This window comes from Physeter macrocephalus, chromosome 14 (genome assembly GCF_002837175.3).
Source record: "Physeter macrocephalus isolate SW-GA chromosome 14, ASM283717v5, whole genome shotgun sequence".
Classification (NCBI taxonomy): Eukaryota; Metazoa; Chordata; class Mammalia; order Artiodactyla; family Physeteridae; genus Physeter; species Physeter macrocephalus.
In genome coordinates this window covers 5084092-5101421 of record NC_041227.1, presented here as the reverse complement: position 1 = coordinate 5101421, position 17330 = coordinate 5084092, and the positions used below count along the sequence as shown (strand labels likewise).

General features: G+C 45.9%; 1 protein-coding gene and 1 long non-coding RNA gene across 8 annotated transcripts in view; both read right to left on the bottom strand.

The window, feature by feature from the left end:
- Positions 1-10770, bottom strand: part of STX16 (syntaxin 16) — a 34069-nt gene extending 23299 nt beyond the window's left edge. For 5 of the 7 annotated variants that reach the window (XR_008619148.1, XR_008619149.1, XM_055090005.1 and 2 more), the window contains exon 1: positions 9876-10770. Coding sequence is in view for 5 of the 7 variants with exons in the window: in XM_055090005.1 (XP_054945980.1) it covers positions 9876-10007 (132 nt within the window). In the remaining 2 variants the exon portion in view is untranslated. The remainder of the gene's footprint in view (positions 1-9875) is intronic. The other 2 variants (XM_007101936.3, XM_028498564.1) reach the window with 1 other exon arrangement.
- Positions 10771-14420: 3650 nt separating this feature from the next.
- Positions 14421-16404, bottom strand: LOC114487637 (uncharacterized). Its single transcript, XR_003682860.1, has 3 exons — positions 16364-16404; positions 15996-16216; positions 14421-14491 (listed from the first exon to the last, which is right to left on the bottom strand). It is a non-coding gene; the product is annotated as an uncharacterized lncRNA (long non-coding RNA).
- Positions 16405-17330: the final 926 nt, after the last annotated feature.

Below are 17330 nucleotides of genomic sequence, written 5' to 3'. Positions count from 1 at the left end.
ACAGCCTGCTATCCCCAGGGTGCAGCAGATTTTCGAGTTGGTTTGAGTAGGAGAAACGACAAACCAACGTGGACACACTGCAGGAGGCCACCCGTGACGCAGTCAGGACAGTGTGCTCAGGCCTCACCTACCCCGGGGTGGGCTTCCATCTGACCCACGCCAGGATCGATTTGAAGCCCTACTGCAGCCTTGGCCAGGTGAGGCTCTGGACACCGTTCCTAACACAGCCCCACCTCCTGGGTCAGCGCCTGGCACTTCGTGGTAATAAATACGCAATTATAATTAGCTGCATGAGTCAACGATAAATGGAATGAATGAATGAAGTAAATAAAAGACAGGTCATATACCATTCACTTCACTGATACAATGGTTCTGGACAAAGAGCAAGAAGGGGAAGTGAGTGGCTCGGGTGGCCGAAGGGCCACGTGGCCCCGCAATGGAAAGGCTTGGAGCTCGGGGGCCTCTTGGCACGTGACGTGCGTGTGGCTGGGAAGGGGCTCTCCACTCGGGGTCTCTGCTAGAGATCGTGGCAGAGAGAATTTCTGTGGGGGGGGAGCCAGTGTCTGGAACTTGCTGCCTGAAGAGGAAGTAGGAGAGACTGGAAATAGGTTCCGACGGCGGAGCCCTCAGGAAAGACAACCCTTGACAGGCCCGGTGGGAGAAGTGTTCAAACTTAAGCTGTTCTGCTGTTTGTTTTTTCCCCACGGCCCACTTCCTTTTTGGGGCCACAAGTCCCACATTTCCAAACCGTTTAGTAAGCGGTAGCATCCATTCTTAGATGCATGGGTTTGGTTGGTTTTAAATACTAATTGTTTTTTAATGACTCAAGTAATAGATACACATGGTTTAAAAATATATATCCAACCTATGGAAAGGGTTTGCAACAGAAAGGCAGTTTCCCTTCCATCCCAGACTTTTCCTGGAAGGTATCCACTGTTAACAGTTTCTTCTGTTTCTTTTCAGAAATCTAAGTACACACAAACCCGAATGTTAGTTATTTTTCTTAAAAAAATAAGTTTTTTTTTTTCTTTTTTTTTGTGTAAAGAGTAGGAATCGCAGTGTCCAGTGTTTTGCATCAGGCTTCTCCCCACTTGGCCATGTGTCTGGGAGCTCATTCCCTGCAGCCCTCAGAGACAGACTGTACTCTTTTTAACAGGTACAGTACAGGGAATTAGAGTTGCTATATAATTTATTTAACCAGTTCTCCACGAAGGATCTTTAGGTTGTTTCCCATCTGTTGTTATTATCAACTAGTAAGGGACCCCATTGGTTTTGAAGACAGTGGCCCTAACCCCACCTCACTGTTCATACTTCTAAATTAAAACAAAAACCAATGACACCCTCTCCCACCCCCAATTTTAAAAGGACTCTTTTAAAAAGGTCTACCTTTAGGAAAAATATTTTCAACCCCTTCATGGCTGAAACAGATAACAGAAACACAAAACCAACAATCACATTTCAATTCCCTTCTCCCTCAACGCTTTTATTCACATGACTAGAATAAAGTGCTGTGGACACATACCCTCTTCATCTTCTGGGAGAATTGCTAATAAGTGATGAAAAGGCCAAAATCGTGCTGCTAGGAAGGGGGCCACGTAACCATTAGTCAGTCAGCACAACCGGAGGGTCACTCGCTCGGGGCCAGTGACACCTCAGCAGACATCTCAACAGGTCTGGTGGCTCCGGGTCCTGCTTCCTTAGGGTTTTTGCCAGACGTCACGTCTTTCTACACCTCTGAGCAACCTCACTGCACAGTCTCAGGAATCAAGGGAGCTGCACGCGTAATCCTAAAACAATCTGGCTTATTTTAAGTGCAAGAAATTTTACTGCTTTCAAAGTTGAGACACTTTCCCTACAGTAGTAAATAATGTTCCTAAGCCCTTCTCTAAATCATCAATTCATCTGGTGTGAAAATACATTAAATAAATCCTAAGTGCTAAATTGTAAAACAGGACAATTAGAAGTAATCAAAACAAATGCTAAAATATGTGTACACTCTTCGCATTTTACGTATGACCAAAGATTTCAGAAAAACAGGCATAATTTTATAAACTAACATACAAAAATAGTCAAAACACAATACCTCATCCAGCTCCTGAAGAGATATGTTGTTTCCATCAGCCCATCCAGTTAGGGATAGCAAAAAAAAAAAGAAGGATGGGGACAGACAGACAGATAAGGGATGGTCAGTTGAGAAAACACTGAGATTTTATGCAACTGTAAAGTTGACTAAAAATAAAGATCCACTAACCAAAGCATTTTTAAAAATCTCCCCCTTCTGATTCTTCCTTTAAAAAAAAAAAAAAAGCTACATCAATATTTACCTTATTATGTTTTTTATTTTTATTTACCATGACTGTTGTTTTGGTAAATGAGATACGATACAAACAATAAATAGTTGTAAAAATTAAAATACAATAGAAACAAATAAAACACACTTGCTTTAGTTTCAATAAAATATAATGGTATTGTTTCATAAATATCAAATATCATACACAAGATTCTAAATTTCCCTGAGGAAGATAAAATCAAGAGAGCAAAGCTAAAATGTAATTTTACCATGTCAAATAAATGTAAATTTTAACATGTAAATCAGCCCTGCAAATGCAGCAAAATTAGAAAATGAAAAAACCCCAAAATTGTCTATGGCCGAATTCAGATAATATTTGAGTGACCACATATGTAAGGGCTCTACAAATTAAATCCCGAAGACACGGCTTTCTCCGTGGTAATAAGCAAGCCGAGAAACCACTCTTCCCCGGAGAGAGACACAGGTGGTAAAAGAAAAGAAAAACTCTTCCCGTTTGCTTGGCATGCATTATTATTAGTCTAGAAGGCACACATTTATTAGGCTATTATAAAGGAAAGTAAAACAAAACAAAAGGTAAGGAGAGGGTTTTTGTTGTTGTTGTTGTTGTTGTTTTGTTTTTTAAAGGGGGAGTAGAAAGGAAGCAGCACCGGCAGGCAGAAGATTAAGTTTCAATTTAAAACCAAAGGTTCTTTTTTCGATCAAAGTGGAACTCTATCTTCTGAACAGACATTTACTAATGACAGATAATCTGAACAACTAGGTCTTTTTTTTTTTTTTTTTACAGTATTGATTACTGAAATAATTAGTGGTTTATTTCAATAATCAACTGTGTTGATTTTTTTTTATGCTGAGCAGTCAATTTAGAAAATAAAAAACCATAACTTCCTTCTTTAAAAATTAATAGTGCAAATGAAACTGGTCTTTCAGGGCCAAAATATTATTAAACAATGACAGCAATAACAGTGTAACCACACAACATTCCTCCATGTAAAAATTCAATCAGCTGACATTATAGAAAGCTGAAAGTCCTCTTCATTCCTTCTACACTTTGCCATGAGAGCAAGAGAACTATATTTCTATACACACCCTGCCATAACAGTAGTACTACAAGATATTAATAGAGAAGATAGTGTCAAATGGAAATCTGATTTAATTACCTTTTACTTTAAAAAGAAAACCTCGTTATTTTTTAAAAGCTTAACATTTTCAGCAAGAAAGCACTGAAGTGGTTTTATTAATAAAACAAGACACAAGGCAAAACCCCTAATTCAGTATCTCAGTCTGCACATCTGCCTGTTCTGCAGTGGCTCCTTAGCATCCAATCCTTGGATAAAGCATTACTGCAAACCGTGGTTAAGATCTCTGCTGCACATGAGCCTGGCCTCTTGGATTATCAACCAAGTACACACCCTGATCTTTTGGTTTCTACAATTATTCGTTGACAAGAGGTGAAATCAGAATCATGGGCTAGATATGACTCTTTTTTTTTTTTTTTTTTTTTTTTAACAAATAGGAAGATCAAGCTTCAGAATATATAAATCCATTTCCCCAAAGTCACAGGGCTGAGATGGGGACAGACCCAGGTGTTCAGGCCTCTTTCCACCCCACCTTCCAGTCTCTCTAATTTTATTAACAATTCAGGGAGTTACTAGTGATAGGCAGCTACTACCATACCACATTGGGAATTAAATTCAGGAGGTCATCTTTTTGAAGAGCATCATCCCCTCCCATTTTGCTACTTAAAAACAGAAGGCCTTTCAAAACTCCCCCTGCCACCAATTTACCAGAAAATTTTGTCAAGACCTGAATTAAAACATTTAGAATTACCATCAGGAAAACCCAAAATATAGCCAAATGAAAACACGGTACTACACATCATCACCTTCTAAATCTCTATAACGTCTACATCTAGGTTTTTGACCTGCCAATGGCATACAATCAAGCAAATACTGAAAACTCCAAGTAGCATGTGGAATTTATTGTCTAAAGAACTTTCTACATAAAACTGAAAAATAAGTGGAAACCCATCTGTGTTTACTCAGGAAGTCTGGAAAAGTTGAGCAAAGTGAGTTGGAAATACAGGTCTATGCTATAGTGATATTTACTTTATTTCCGTTACTACCAAAGTAAAAGTTTGCTTCACATTTATCCAACAAAGTACCCTTATTCTCAAGTAAGCCTCTCTGCTCAAATGGAATCTTTAGAAGCAGAAAAGCAAATAGATCTAAAGAGAAATATACAATGATTTCATACTTGGATTCTAAAGACAGACAACTAACTTTCCAACAGACTCAGCATGGACTAAAACATAGAACTTGCAATATGCAAGTCAAAATGGACTTGCATGGTTGTAAAATGAGATAAAGATGCAATCCCATCGTAAGAAAAAAACGATTTTTTTTAATGGGTTCTTCCATTCTCCGGGACCTGCAGCACAAGTCCAGGAAAAGCAGCCAGCACTCCTGTGGCCCAGCAGGAAACACAGGGCTCTGGGCCAGGTCTGCCTGAGTTCCCATTCCAGTTCCCTGGCTCACCAGGTGGGCAATACTGAGCAAGTTTCCTAACTCCTCGAAGCCTCAGTTTCCAGATCTGTATCATGAGAAACCAACACCACCTATTTGATGGAGCTCTGTGAGGATGAAGTAGGGTTACACATGGAGAGGGCTAAGCCCAGTGCCACGCACATAGTAAGCTCTCAATAAATCTTGGCTAATATTATAGTCAAGACTGAAGAAGGATCTCAGTTTTCTTAAAACCACAGTTAATCCTCAGTTGTTTTTTTTCCGCCAAAGCACACCATGTTTTATTAAAAACAATGTGCTACTTTCAAACTGATCTAAGACCAATGAACTCTAGCTTCCATTTATAGATTGTGCATTATTCTGAAACACAGACTAGATTAAGCAGTAAACACGAACAAAGTAGCTCAAATCCCTCTATAAGATCTGTTTCAGGAGATCAAAGGAAATCACACAAGTCACACAGCACCTCATCAGGTCAGAACAGCAATTCAACATCTACTTGTCATTCATTCAAGACTTCACACGTCTTTTTGAATGATTATTTAATGCTGTAAATTCATTCCCGCTCCTTAAAGCTAAGCTGCCTGTAAGTGCCTGAATGAGGTGCTGCCTTAAAACCTGCACTTGGCAGACAGAAGGTTAAAGCTACTTCTGCACAGTATGGAGCTACTTTTGAGGGCTGTTGAGGTAACACCGGGCTGATGGGCAGGGCAACGCTGTTGACCGGGATTCCCGCCTTTTCAAGTTAAAGCGAAGGCTGCAAGGCCTGCTCAGGAGAAGCAAGGCATTAAAACAACCTGAGAAAGCACTGCCGACTCCCCCTCCATTTACAATCAAGGCGAAAGACGTCAGAAGAGATTAAAAGCTTTGCAGGAAGACCTACATTCTGCGTCAGCCACAGAGTGAGACTTAGCCCTAAATTCCCAGGTTTAAACTCCAGGGCTCTTCCCTTTCTTTCACGCTGCCCTGAGGCAGAACCTTGATGGGGCATCCAAAACTGAGGCCAAGACAGAATGAATGGGAAATGCCAACAGCTGCATTTTGCTGACAGTCTAAAAATCAAACCCCTGGTCTATTTTTAACAATTAGTTTTACTAATATCAACACAACCGAGAACACAATTAAGTAGAATTTTGTTCAGTTCTGGGTGCTGAACTTTAAAAAGCACACAGAAAAACTAGACTTCATTCAAGGCAAGAAAACTGAAACTCCCTGCCTGAGCCGGGACTGCTGAGCTAGAGAAAGCTCCGGGGCACCAGCAAGCTGCAGGGTTATCTATCCTGCAGGAGAAGGAAGAGGCTTCCCGTGTCAGAGACCCCGGGGGCCAGAAGCAGAGGTAGGATCACAGGATGCAAGACACACACAGAGATGGGGTTAACAGAGGCAAGGACTTTTTCCGCAGTGAAAGGGGTAGGGGTGACGGCTGCTGGAATTTCCTATCCCCATCACATAATGCGGTCAAGGAAGGCAGGCAGAAGGGTTATCACAAAGGGGATGTTGGGTCAAACGACCTTTAGGTCCCTTCTGGCCCTTGGGACGTTTTGTTTGTTTTGTCACCGCACATCCTCCTTAAATTCCTGCTTAGCTGTGACATACTTGCCTGAATGCGGCACAAACCTGTTTTATATGCGTGTATAGGTACACACACTAACCCCCCCACCACCAACCACCAACTTCTCCTTTTTTCCTCCAACTAGGATGCAAAAAAATGCCTGTTTAAATTTTTTGAATGATATGGCTTTATGTGCCCTTTGTTTTGAGGAGTGTAATACACACAGGCACGCACAATCACCACTTTACAATCAATTTCCACAGCTTTCACCTAAAATAAGGATGTGCAAATTCAGATTTAAAACTAAAAAAAAAAAAAAAAAAAATTTCAGATGTGATTTATTTCTAGTTGCGAGATAATTTGCACACCCCAAAATCAAGGTCTACAGCTCTTTCTTCTAACTAGGAAGTAGAAATTTCAGTTTATGATTTTTTAATTAAGTTACACTCTAGAATTTAGTTACTTCCTTTTTTAATTACCTGAGTTTTAGATAAATATATACAAATTGCCTTTTAATTGTTTTACTTGTGTTTTTAACATGCCAGGTATTTGTTTTTACTTATGATTTTTCAAACATACAGAAAACGATGTAAAACGGCATAGCCTCCCCCCACGTATTCATCAGTAGACTTAACAATTAGTAACACTCTGCCTTATTTGTTTCCACAATTAGAAACACTGCCTTATTTGTTTCTTTTATGGGGGAGGGTTAAGTATATAAACTAGGTGATGTTTTGACATTTCAATACTAAACATTTCAGTAGACCCCTCTAATAAAGCTAACAAATTTATTTAATTAGCTTAATTAACTAATAATCTTAATACCACCTAAAATCCAGTCCATATTCAAATTTTATAGCATTAATTTTGTTTGATTTGCTACATGATTTTGAAATTTACAACTCAGAAATGAGGTTTAAAAATTTTTATGAGCTAGATATGCAGTGAAAAATATTACATCAGTTATTTAATAAAGTTTTAAAAATTGTGTTAGACATAGTTTTCCCCAAAATGTTTATAACATTTTTCCAACTTCCAGAAAAACTGAAAATATTGTACTCTCCATGTAGTCATGCTAACATCTTGACATATTTAATTTTGTGTCTGTGTGTGTGTAGAAATGGTTTCTGTAGAATCAACTGTAAGCAAGCTGAAAATATAATAATTCACCCCTAAACACTTCGGAAATTTATGACATGTCATATGTTTTTTAATGCACACAATTAAAATATATAAACGTGTGACTTCTATTTAATTCTAACTTAGGCAAACCATCTTTGTTTAATTGCAAAATCTATATTTTAGATAGTCTTAATTGACTACAAGTATATTTTAAATGATCTGATTGCTCATAATGATCTGAAAAATATTTTAAATAGTCAAACCAATATATATGTAACATTTTAAATAGTATAATATGTAAAAAATACTTTTTAGTGCTCTGACTTAGGCATGTATTTTTAGTCTGACTTAGAAATCTATTTTCAAGAAAATGTCTGAGTTAGCTAAATATACCTGTACATTTTCTGACATATCTGTTTTTCCAAATTGTACAGTTTAGCTATATATTTTTAAGTATTTGACTTAGTTTATATATATATTTAAAATTGCCTAACTTCGAAAACCATTTTAAAAATAGATTTGACTTAGAGATGCACTTTTAAAAAGCTGCCTATCGCAGACACCAGGTTTTTAAACCGTCTAACCAAATGATTAAAGAAAAAAAAAAAGTCTCATGTTATCCTATGGTTCAGTGTATTCTGAAGCTTACATGATTAAAAATTTTAAAGCAAACATTATGTTTTAAAATCAGTTAAAGACTGATACCTTAGAAACATTAACGGGAGTTTTAGTCCTGTTTTTTTCTCCCCACGAGGTAGCATAAAATCAAGTCATTTAAGGAACATGCAATTTTTACATCTTATTTAGCAAAACTAAAGTTCCATGGAGGTTTTTTTTTTTTTTCTCTCACTTCTACTCTATTTCTTGGCTTATTTCAGAACATTCTTTTCAAAATTAGCCCGTTCCCATTTTGCACTTACTTCAGTATTATACGACTTCTTTCAGTTTACAAACGTAAAAAACCTTCAAATTCTTAAGTAAATGAAAAGCTAAACACACTCTGTCCCTGTTTTCTATGCTTTTTGACCTAAGTTTACCATGATTTTATTCCTAAAACTGCTCACACAGTTTACAATATCTTTTCTATATAAGCAAGCTGGCCAAATACATTTTCCTCCTGTGATTTACAAAAAGGAAAAACTGTCTTTGTAGACTCCCTGTCAATAATCAAGACAGATGGCCTGATTTTTGTGAAGCATTTAAATCAAGTCATAAAGAAAAAATGTAAAGGGAATGCAGTCCCTAACAGGTGAAATAAATGTGATATTACCCAAACTGTACATGTCAAGTATAACCCCCAAGAACTTGGTCTCGGGGTGACTTTATTCTCTCCTCCTCCAATGCTGCTTCTATTCAAACCCAGCCCGTCTACAGCAAGGACCCCCCCCCCCCACCACCACCAATACAAACTAGTTTCATAACTTCACTTTTCCATCTAGGCTACCACAGAGCTCATCTTCATCCTCCTGTTTAGATCAGGCACACACACACACCCCCCCTTATTCAACAGAGCAGGAAACGGAGGCTCAGGAAGAGAAAGGAGCCCCTTAAACAAACAGAAAAGCAACAGCAATCTTTCCAGGCCCTCCCAGCAAAAGATTCTACTGCTGGGCTAAAGAAAGTTTCAGTTTAATTAAATCAAAAACCTTGGGCTATCTGGGGGGTTGATTTTCACATACACACCATGTTCTTTTTAAAAAGTTCGAATGGGGGGAAAAGCTTAATTTCCTGTCTGGGAAATGGAAAACGAAGAAGCTAGCACCTTACAGCCTCACAAACGAGAGCCCCCAGGACTAACAGCGAAGCAATTATTCACAGGGAACACGGAACACAGAGGGCTGCGAGGCCATTAAAAGAAAACGGACGAAAAAAAACCAAAACAACAACTCCTTCCTCTTTGGGGGAAGGGCATCGTGCATTTGCAAGGATTTGGGTCTGCGAGCCTGCAACCCGACCAGCAGAACCGAAGTGAGGCTCAGTCTGCGGGGGCGGAGTGGGGGAGGGGAGCTTAAAACAAAACGGAACGAAAAGCCTTCAGAAAGGCCCAAAGCTTCCAAACCTTAGTGCTAAAACATATGTAAATTGGAGGCTGCGGGTCGCTCAGGGACGACCGGGGGTGGGGTGGGGGGACGGGACTGGGAGGGATGCGGAAGTGAGGAGAGAGTGCAAGGCAGAGGGGGAGCAGGGGCCTAGCACTGGTTCTTTCCCAGCCAGGGTGATCGATGCTCTCGGACCCCAGCCAAGAGACCTCGCACTTCCGTACTAGTCTTATCTTCTTTTTTAAACAGAGAGACAGACAGAGACAGACAAACAGGCAGAGCCGCAGTGCACACGGTGCGTGTGTCGGAGAGGCCGCCGGGAGACTCACCGCAGCAATACTACGTGAATGCAGAGGGCTGCAGGTGGTGTGACTACTCACTTGCTCGGCTAACAGCTGCCGGTTTTGGATGGAATTATTCCGCAACAACAAGAAAGCGTCCGTTAAACGCCTGGTGGCCATGTCTCACCCTTTGTGACCCCCGCTCAGGGGCCCCCCGCCCACTTCGAGGCCAGATTTATTCCCTTTCTTTCTCTTGGCCTGGCCTAGTCTAGCCCACCCTTCACAGGAGCTTCTCTTGACAAGGCCTCAGGCCTTCAGCGGAGCAGGCGCTGCTTTGCACTTCGTCTAAGCGCGAAGACCCCTCCCCAAATAACCACCTAGGCTTTCCGATTGTCTGACTCCCCCTACCCAAGACCTGCCTTCGATCTCTAAGCACTTAAATCCCCCCAATCCTTGCGTTGCTAGCCAACTTCCCAGCGACCCCTCCCCAATCCAACCTTGGATCTACAAGCGTCTAACTCGCCAATCCGGCTCTGGACTGGGAGGCCCTGAAGCCCCCTACCACATTAGTCTCTGACACCCCCTAGGGCCTTGGCCAGCTCTGCCTAACTTGGTTCCCAGGCGTCTGGGCCGGGCCCTCAGGCCTGTCTCCGGCTCAGTTTCCCCACCAGAGGCTTGGGAGGCCTGCCTGACGTCCCCTTTGGACAACCCGAGCCAGGCCTGGGCCCTGAACTCCCGCTGCTCCCTTCTGGGGCCTGGTCTGAGCCTGCTAAGGCCGAGGCCCGACCTCCTGACCCCTTCCCTTTGTGGGCGGCCTGGTCCTCCACTGCCACAGCAGGCTGCCGGCCTCCAGGAGGGCAGCAGGCCCTGCCTGCCCGGCCTCCTCACTCCTCTTCTCCGGCTCCCTCCATCCCGGGATCTGACTGCTGCTCAGCCCCGGGCCGTTTCCGTGCTACGGTCCCGGGTTCTGGCGTCCCCCCTGGCCCTCTTCCTGTCCGTCTCTCGCGAGTGCCCCCCTGCGACGTTCATAAGCCTTGCTCGCAACGTTCCGGGCGCGGGAGATCTCTACCCCCCTGCCCCGGGGCACGGGAGCGCTCCGCCCTCTCCCGGGGTGCTCCCGCAACGCTCGGTTTCCCCTTCCCAACTGGGCCGAGGCACCGGGAGCGGGCCGCCGGGCGGGCCTGAGCCTCGAGAGCGTGGCCCCCACGTTGCAAACAACCGCCAGGGGCCTTGGCGCGCTTATTAGAGTGGAGTCAAGAGGCAGGCAAATTTGGGCTCCTGCAGAGCCGTAGTTTGAGGCGCGCGGAGTTGGGGCGGGAGAGGAAAAGTTGGAGACGACTGCCTCTGGAGGCCGAGCACGCTCCACTGCAGGCGGAGGCTCACGCTCGCTTTTTCTTTTTTTTTTTTTCCAATTCTGAAAAAAAAGATGTATCAGAAAAACAACCAGGAGGGGAGAAAAAAAAAAAAAAAAAAAAAAAAGCAAAAGCTGCAGCTAGAGCTCCAGGCCGCCTGGGCCGCGCCGCCGCTTGCGGTCGGGGGTCGTGGGGGGTGCCCGCCCTCTCCGGCTGCCGCTTTCTGTAGGGGGCACTGCAGGGTTGTAGAATCTCAAGTGGAAAAGTTCCCCGAAACTTTGACAGTCCCCCCCCCGCCCCCGCAACTTTTCCCTGCCTAGTGGGCCCGCGCGCCGGCGTGCCAAGCCTGGCCCCGGGCCCCCCGCGCCCCTGGCCCGCTTTCCGGCGCTGGAGTCGGGTCGGGGAGCCCCTCGCGACCGCGGCTGGAGGTTGGGTACCCGGGTGGCCGGGATTCGGGCAGGGGCTCCGCCGGGGCGCGTTGGGATCGAGCCGCCCGAGCCCGCGAGCAGGGACTAGGCGGTCGCTCCGCGAGGTGTCCAGCCCGGGGCCACACCACGGGCCGCACGAGGCCACCCCACTGGCGGCACGAGGTCACCCCCCGGGCGCCCCGAGGCCGAAGCCCGAGCCAGAAACGGCCTGGGCCGGGCGCACGGGCCCGAGCGGGTCGGGGTCTCGGAGCCAGGCGGCCGCGCCTCACCCGGGGCCGGGGCCGGGGCCGGGGGCTGTGCGGGCTTCCCCTCCCCGGGTGAGCCGGGGCCGCCGTACCGCGCTCGCGACTGAGGTCTTAACAAAGGAAAATCGCCCCGGCACTCGGGAACGGCCCCCATCCCCGCAATTGGTCTTGCATTAAACAAACTTTACACACACGTGTGTGTTTTCCGAGCGTTTCCCGCGTGCTAAGCTCCGGGTTTGCAAAAAAGAAGGAAAGCAAAACGGGAAACAAAGCCGGTGTCGGCGCTCACAAAGGGCGGCCGCCCGAGCGGCGCGGAGACCCGCGCGCGGCTCTCAGCTGCACCCGCGGGGCGGCCGGCGGGGTACCGCCGGGGATCCGCCGGGCAGCTGGCGACTCGCTAGATAGAAATATATCATTTTTCTTTCCTAAGGAGAATGTTTCTGTGCATCGGTTGTGTAACTAAATTAAATTGTTGTGAAACATATCTTTGGGAGGGATATATCAAAATGCATAAAAGAAAAAGAACCGGGAGAGCCAGCGAGCAGGGCTGGCGCGTTCGTTTCGAGGAAGGGGCTGTGGTTTCCGGAGCCGGGCGGCGGGAGAGGGAGATGCGCGGGGAAGCGGCGCTCGTTCGCGGGCTTTCGCGGGCGGTGGACGATGCTCGGGCGAGACAAAACCTCGCAGCCGTCTCGCCGCCGCGTGTCTCCGCGGACAGCGAGCTGCCTGCCTCGCCGAGCGGGAGGCTGCGGCGGGAGAAAAAGCCGCTGCTCCCAAGGCAGGGACCCCGGTTATCTCGTGGAGCGAAATTCGGGGAGCCTGTGTGCGGACCCCCGGCAAGCTCGGCACCCCGGGAGATGTGTGCCTGTTTGCCGAAAGAGGGAGAGAACTGTCCCCACACCGCGTGCGATCCCCGCAGTGAGACCTGACCCGAGGCGCACGGCTAAGCCCCCTGCTCCCCCCTTCGGGGGACAGATATTGTAAATAACAACCGAGCCGGTGTTCGGCAAGACGTCAGATTAGAAACGTGGTCCGCACCCTGTTCCTTTCTTTTGAGCACTGATCACCTTGCAAAGCGGGGACATGTTTATCTCTGGCTTTCTCCCCCAGGCTAGAACGTGATCTTCCTGTGCAGGCACCGTGTTTTATTCATCTTTGTACCCTCTGCCATGTCATCTATTTGGGACTAGGCTCCAGATACATGTTTTGTTTTGTTTTGTTTTGATTTGCACGAATGAATTAGAGACCCGCGATACCCTCCACAAACTCTCTGACCTCCCTCAAGTGACTTTAAGCCTTTAGAGCCCTTATCGGTTAGGAAGGGGAAAATGTGGGGTTTTAATAATCCATGTCATCCGTGCCCTGTCTACCTCTCGGGGCTATTGTGAAGATCCAATGAGATAAGTGAAAACCTTTGTCAACTATCAGGTGCCGAGCAAATATTATATAGGATGGTTATTCATTCATTCCCTTCACTGGGAAAGCTTAACAAAGTAATTCCTGGGCTTGTGTTTCAGCAGATGGTGGTCGCCCTTCCTGGTCAGTCTTAAATATTTATTGCGGGACAATCTCGTTCTTACATTTAGGAAATCAATCAAGCTTCCATTTCTCTGAGAGAAATGAACGGGCGCTTGCCCACATAAATAATGGAAGAAAAATCCCTGTATTCCCCAAACAGCTACCTCAAGCAATCCAAGAGCCCGAGAGCAGGGAAATCATGAAGAATCCATGAGACTGGCATAGCAACCCAAAGGCGGCAGCGTGCAGTTATAACCTGGCTGCGTCCAGGCACAAGATCATGTGCGTGAAATAGTGTTAAGTGAAATGGAAGCCCTGGCCAGGACATGCACACTGGTGGAGCCCGGTGTCCAGCCCGTGTACGCCCTGACCCATACTGGAAGGGAGGTGGGCTGGGGGGAGAGGGAGGATGTAAATCATTACATTTGAATGTTCCTTGGCTGTTTTATTTTCCTGTCAAGTGGCTTAAGACTGATTTTTTTTTTTTTCAAGCATTCCCTCATGGCCAAGTATGTGTTTCCTTGGAATTGAAATCTAGGTTGATGGTTTTATATTTTAAAAGCTTTCATTGTGACTCATTCTTGGCCTGGGATAGGATTCTGTAATACTCCCCAAGCTCAAAGATCCTGGGTGTCCTGTTTCTTGGGCTTTGTACCCATTTTCTAACATTTTGCCAGTGGCTCCAAGAAGTCACTTTGGGAGACAAGTGTTTCATTGTCTTCTTGTCATCTTAATCTGTGCGGAAGGGAACCATAAACATGGACTTTCCTGGCTGAAGCCAGACAATGGCAGGGGCAGGAGAAGGTTTTCAAGTGCAGATAGGTCAGTGGTTAGACAAAATGGGTCAGCAGCGCCAGACCCACACCCTCCAGGGAAGAAGTTTAGATGAGATAGGGCTCACGGAGCCCTCATTTGGGGCCAGCGCGTACTAAGTGTTCCGAACGTGGCCACGTGTTTTATTTCAGGAGCCGTCTCACTGACACAAAGCTCACGTAGGCTGGACTCTCCCTGTAAGGTTTCACAGCAAACTCCAAATAGTAGGTCATGGTGGTGGGAACGGGGTACTCCTTGAATACATTTCAAAATTCTTATTCTGTGGCTTAGGAATCCAGATGTGTCTAAACCTGTGGAAAAGGGGTTTAAACAGTCTCAAATGGACACCTTTTACCTTGGGCCTTCCTAGCGCCTTTTGGAAGACAGATGGTCATTCTTTTATCAGGATGAACAGCAGAAGCCCCTGAGCCTGATGAACGTCTCATTTGCACAGATTTGACATAACAGGCAGATTCTGACCAGATTTAGGAAACAGGAGCTTTGTGTTCTGTCTCCCCAAATAGCTCCTCAAAACCCTGAGTATTTCCAACCTCTGGAAACTCCCTAGCTCTGTCTGCCTTCAGCCACAATGCCTCTCGTGAGCAGAGAGATGCCAGAGAGAGGCAAGTTTTGTTTTGTCCAGACTCCATTAGGTTTTTATAGCAGACAGTTCAATTCAGGAAGCATTTCTAAAAAATCTAGCAGTGGCTCTGCCTAGCTCTTGCCAGGCACTGCTAAAACGGCTGAACCAGAGCAAAACTCTGGCCTTCAAGGAATGCAGCCTCCACTATTCTGCCCAAATGCTGGTGTGTTTCTCATCATGTGTGTTTCTCCAACAGCCTAACACACACTCTCTCTTTCCCTCCATCCGTCCTCTACCCTGCAGCCGTGGTGACCTTTCCAAAGCGCGACTCTCATGTCACTGCCTGATTGAGGCTCTGAAACATCTCCCTCTGGCCCCCACCAGCAAAGCTCAGCAGAAAACAAGTGTTCTCCAAGCCAGGCCATCACTAATAGTAACTAATGATGGTCTTTTCTTGGTTGGCAGAAAAAAAATTAAGCTAATTGATGGAATAGTCTCCATTTTAAGTGTTTCTCCCCTCACTCTTTCTTAAGCCTTTGTTCACTGCTGCCCCTTGGCTGAATCTAGTGTAAGATTATATCTGATTTATCCCAGAATCGTGAATTTCACTGACAAATTTTTTTCACATATCAACATTTCCGGGTGTTCTGCACATGGGTGTTCTGTAGGGTGGGGGGGGGGTCTGCTGGGAGGGAGGCCAGGCATTCAAGACCCTTCCCAACAGCCCTCCACCCCAAACAGTGAGCTCTTCCCTTTCCAGGCCTTGGCTCGTGTGGTTTTCTCTGCCTAGATTGTGGGTCTTTCCCCTTTTGCTTTGTGAACTCTTCCTTCAATTCTAGTGCCACCCATTGTCTACATGTCTTGAATGTTTATGGAATAGATGAATGGTTGGACCGACAGATGGAAAGATGAGAGGAAATATATTAAGGACCAGCATATACCAGAAGGTCAAGACCTCTGGTCCTCTTTCCCCACTTCCTCCTCGCTGCGCTCCGGCTACACTGGCCATCTTTTACCAGTTCTCAGACCGCCTTAGAACTCGCTGCTCCTGCCTGCTTAGTCTATTCACACGACTGGCTCCTTCTCATGACTCAGGTTTCAGGTCACCCCATGTAAAATAGTCCCCCGACCTTGTCTGTGCCATTGGGAAAGGAACGTCCTCTCCCGGGGCCCGGGGCCATCATCCCATGTGGCTGTGTTGGATCAACTTCAAGACTGAAACGACATCTAACCTCATGGCTTTTGATCTTGGAGGTCCCCAAAGAAACCTCTTAAGTAACAGCTCAGGCCAGCAAAGCATACATTCTCTTTTCTTCTGTGCTCTGCTTTCTTCTGTGGGATGAGGTTGACACACGTGTCCTCAAATAAATCAACCTTCGCATCTTAACCATCTTCCTTGGCAAGATCAATTAGTCGAAGTGCCAAGCCGGGGCTGACCTGGATGACCTCAACCCTTGAAAAATATAAAGGAAATCATTGTGTTTTCACGTTAACAGGTATTGAGACACAGCCAGCTCATCTATTTCTTTTTTTTTTTTTTTTTCCCATGGTGGTAACCACTGGCCTGTCCATGGTATTCTAAGTGTTGTCAAGTACAGACCTGGACCCAGTCTTCTCCAGATGCCACTCTGGTGACCAGCAGGCTCTCATTAGCCACGTGGCCTTGTAAGAGTCAAGACTCCTTGGGCTGCAAGGGACAGAAGCCAAATCAAATTGGTTTCAGCTTAAAAGCAAATGTATTGGCCCAAATAACTAAAAAAAAAAAAAAGAAAGAAAGGAAAGAAAAAAAATCTAGACAGAGCTGGATCCAGAGGGGAAATGCTATCCACAAGAGTCTAGCTCTCAGCTCTTCCTTCCTCTGCGTGGGTTTCATGCTCGGGCTAGCTCTCCCCAGGAGGTGGCAAATTGATATCTGGAAGCCCAGCCCTGGTGTCTCATGGCATAGGAACCCCAGTAGAAATGACGCTAGAACTGACTCTCACTGGCCTGTCTTAGTCCCATCCTCATCCCTGGACCCTAAACACCAACCTGTGGCCAGAGAGTAGTGATCATCTGATTGGTCGGGCTTAGGTCATGTGACCACTTCTGGACTCAGGAAGGTGAGGGCGGCTGGGTCTGAGCCACCCAAACACAATGCACTGCAGGTTCGCCCCTTTTGAAATCAGTGTGTTGGACCCAAGAAAATGGGCGTTGGGTACTCCAGTGCAGCAGGTTTCTGCCTCAAGCCAGTTTTCAATCCTTACTCTGTGCCCTTCACACACGGCCATCTGCCTCGCTTTGAAACTCACTCCTTTGTAGTCTGTCTGTGGCCCAGTCCCCAGATGTTTGGTTCTTGCTTTTCTTATCTTACCCTTTACCTGCCCGTGGTTTCAGGGACCACCTGGCGAGAGGTTCTCTCCACAGACTCCACCGTGTCCAACCGCACAGAGCCTCCTGGACGTCCTCCCCGTCCCACAGTGAACCCCTGGCTTCCCACCTAGGTATACTCCTCCTCCTGGATTCCTGATCTTCATCGGTGGCGCCACCAGTCAGCCGAGCCCCTAAGCAGAGCCTTTGGCACCATCCGC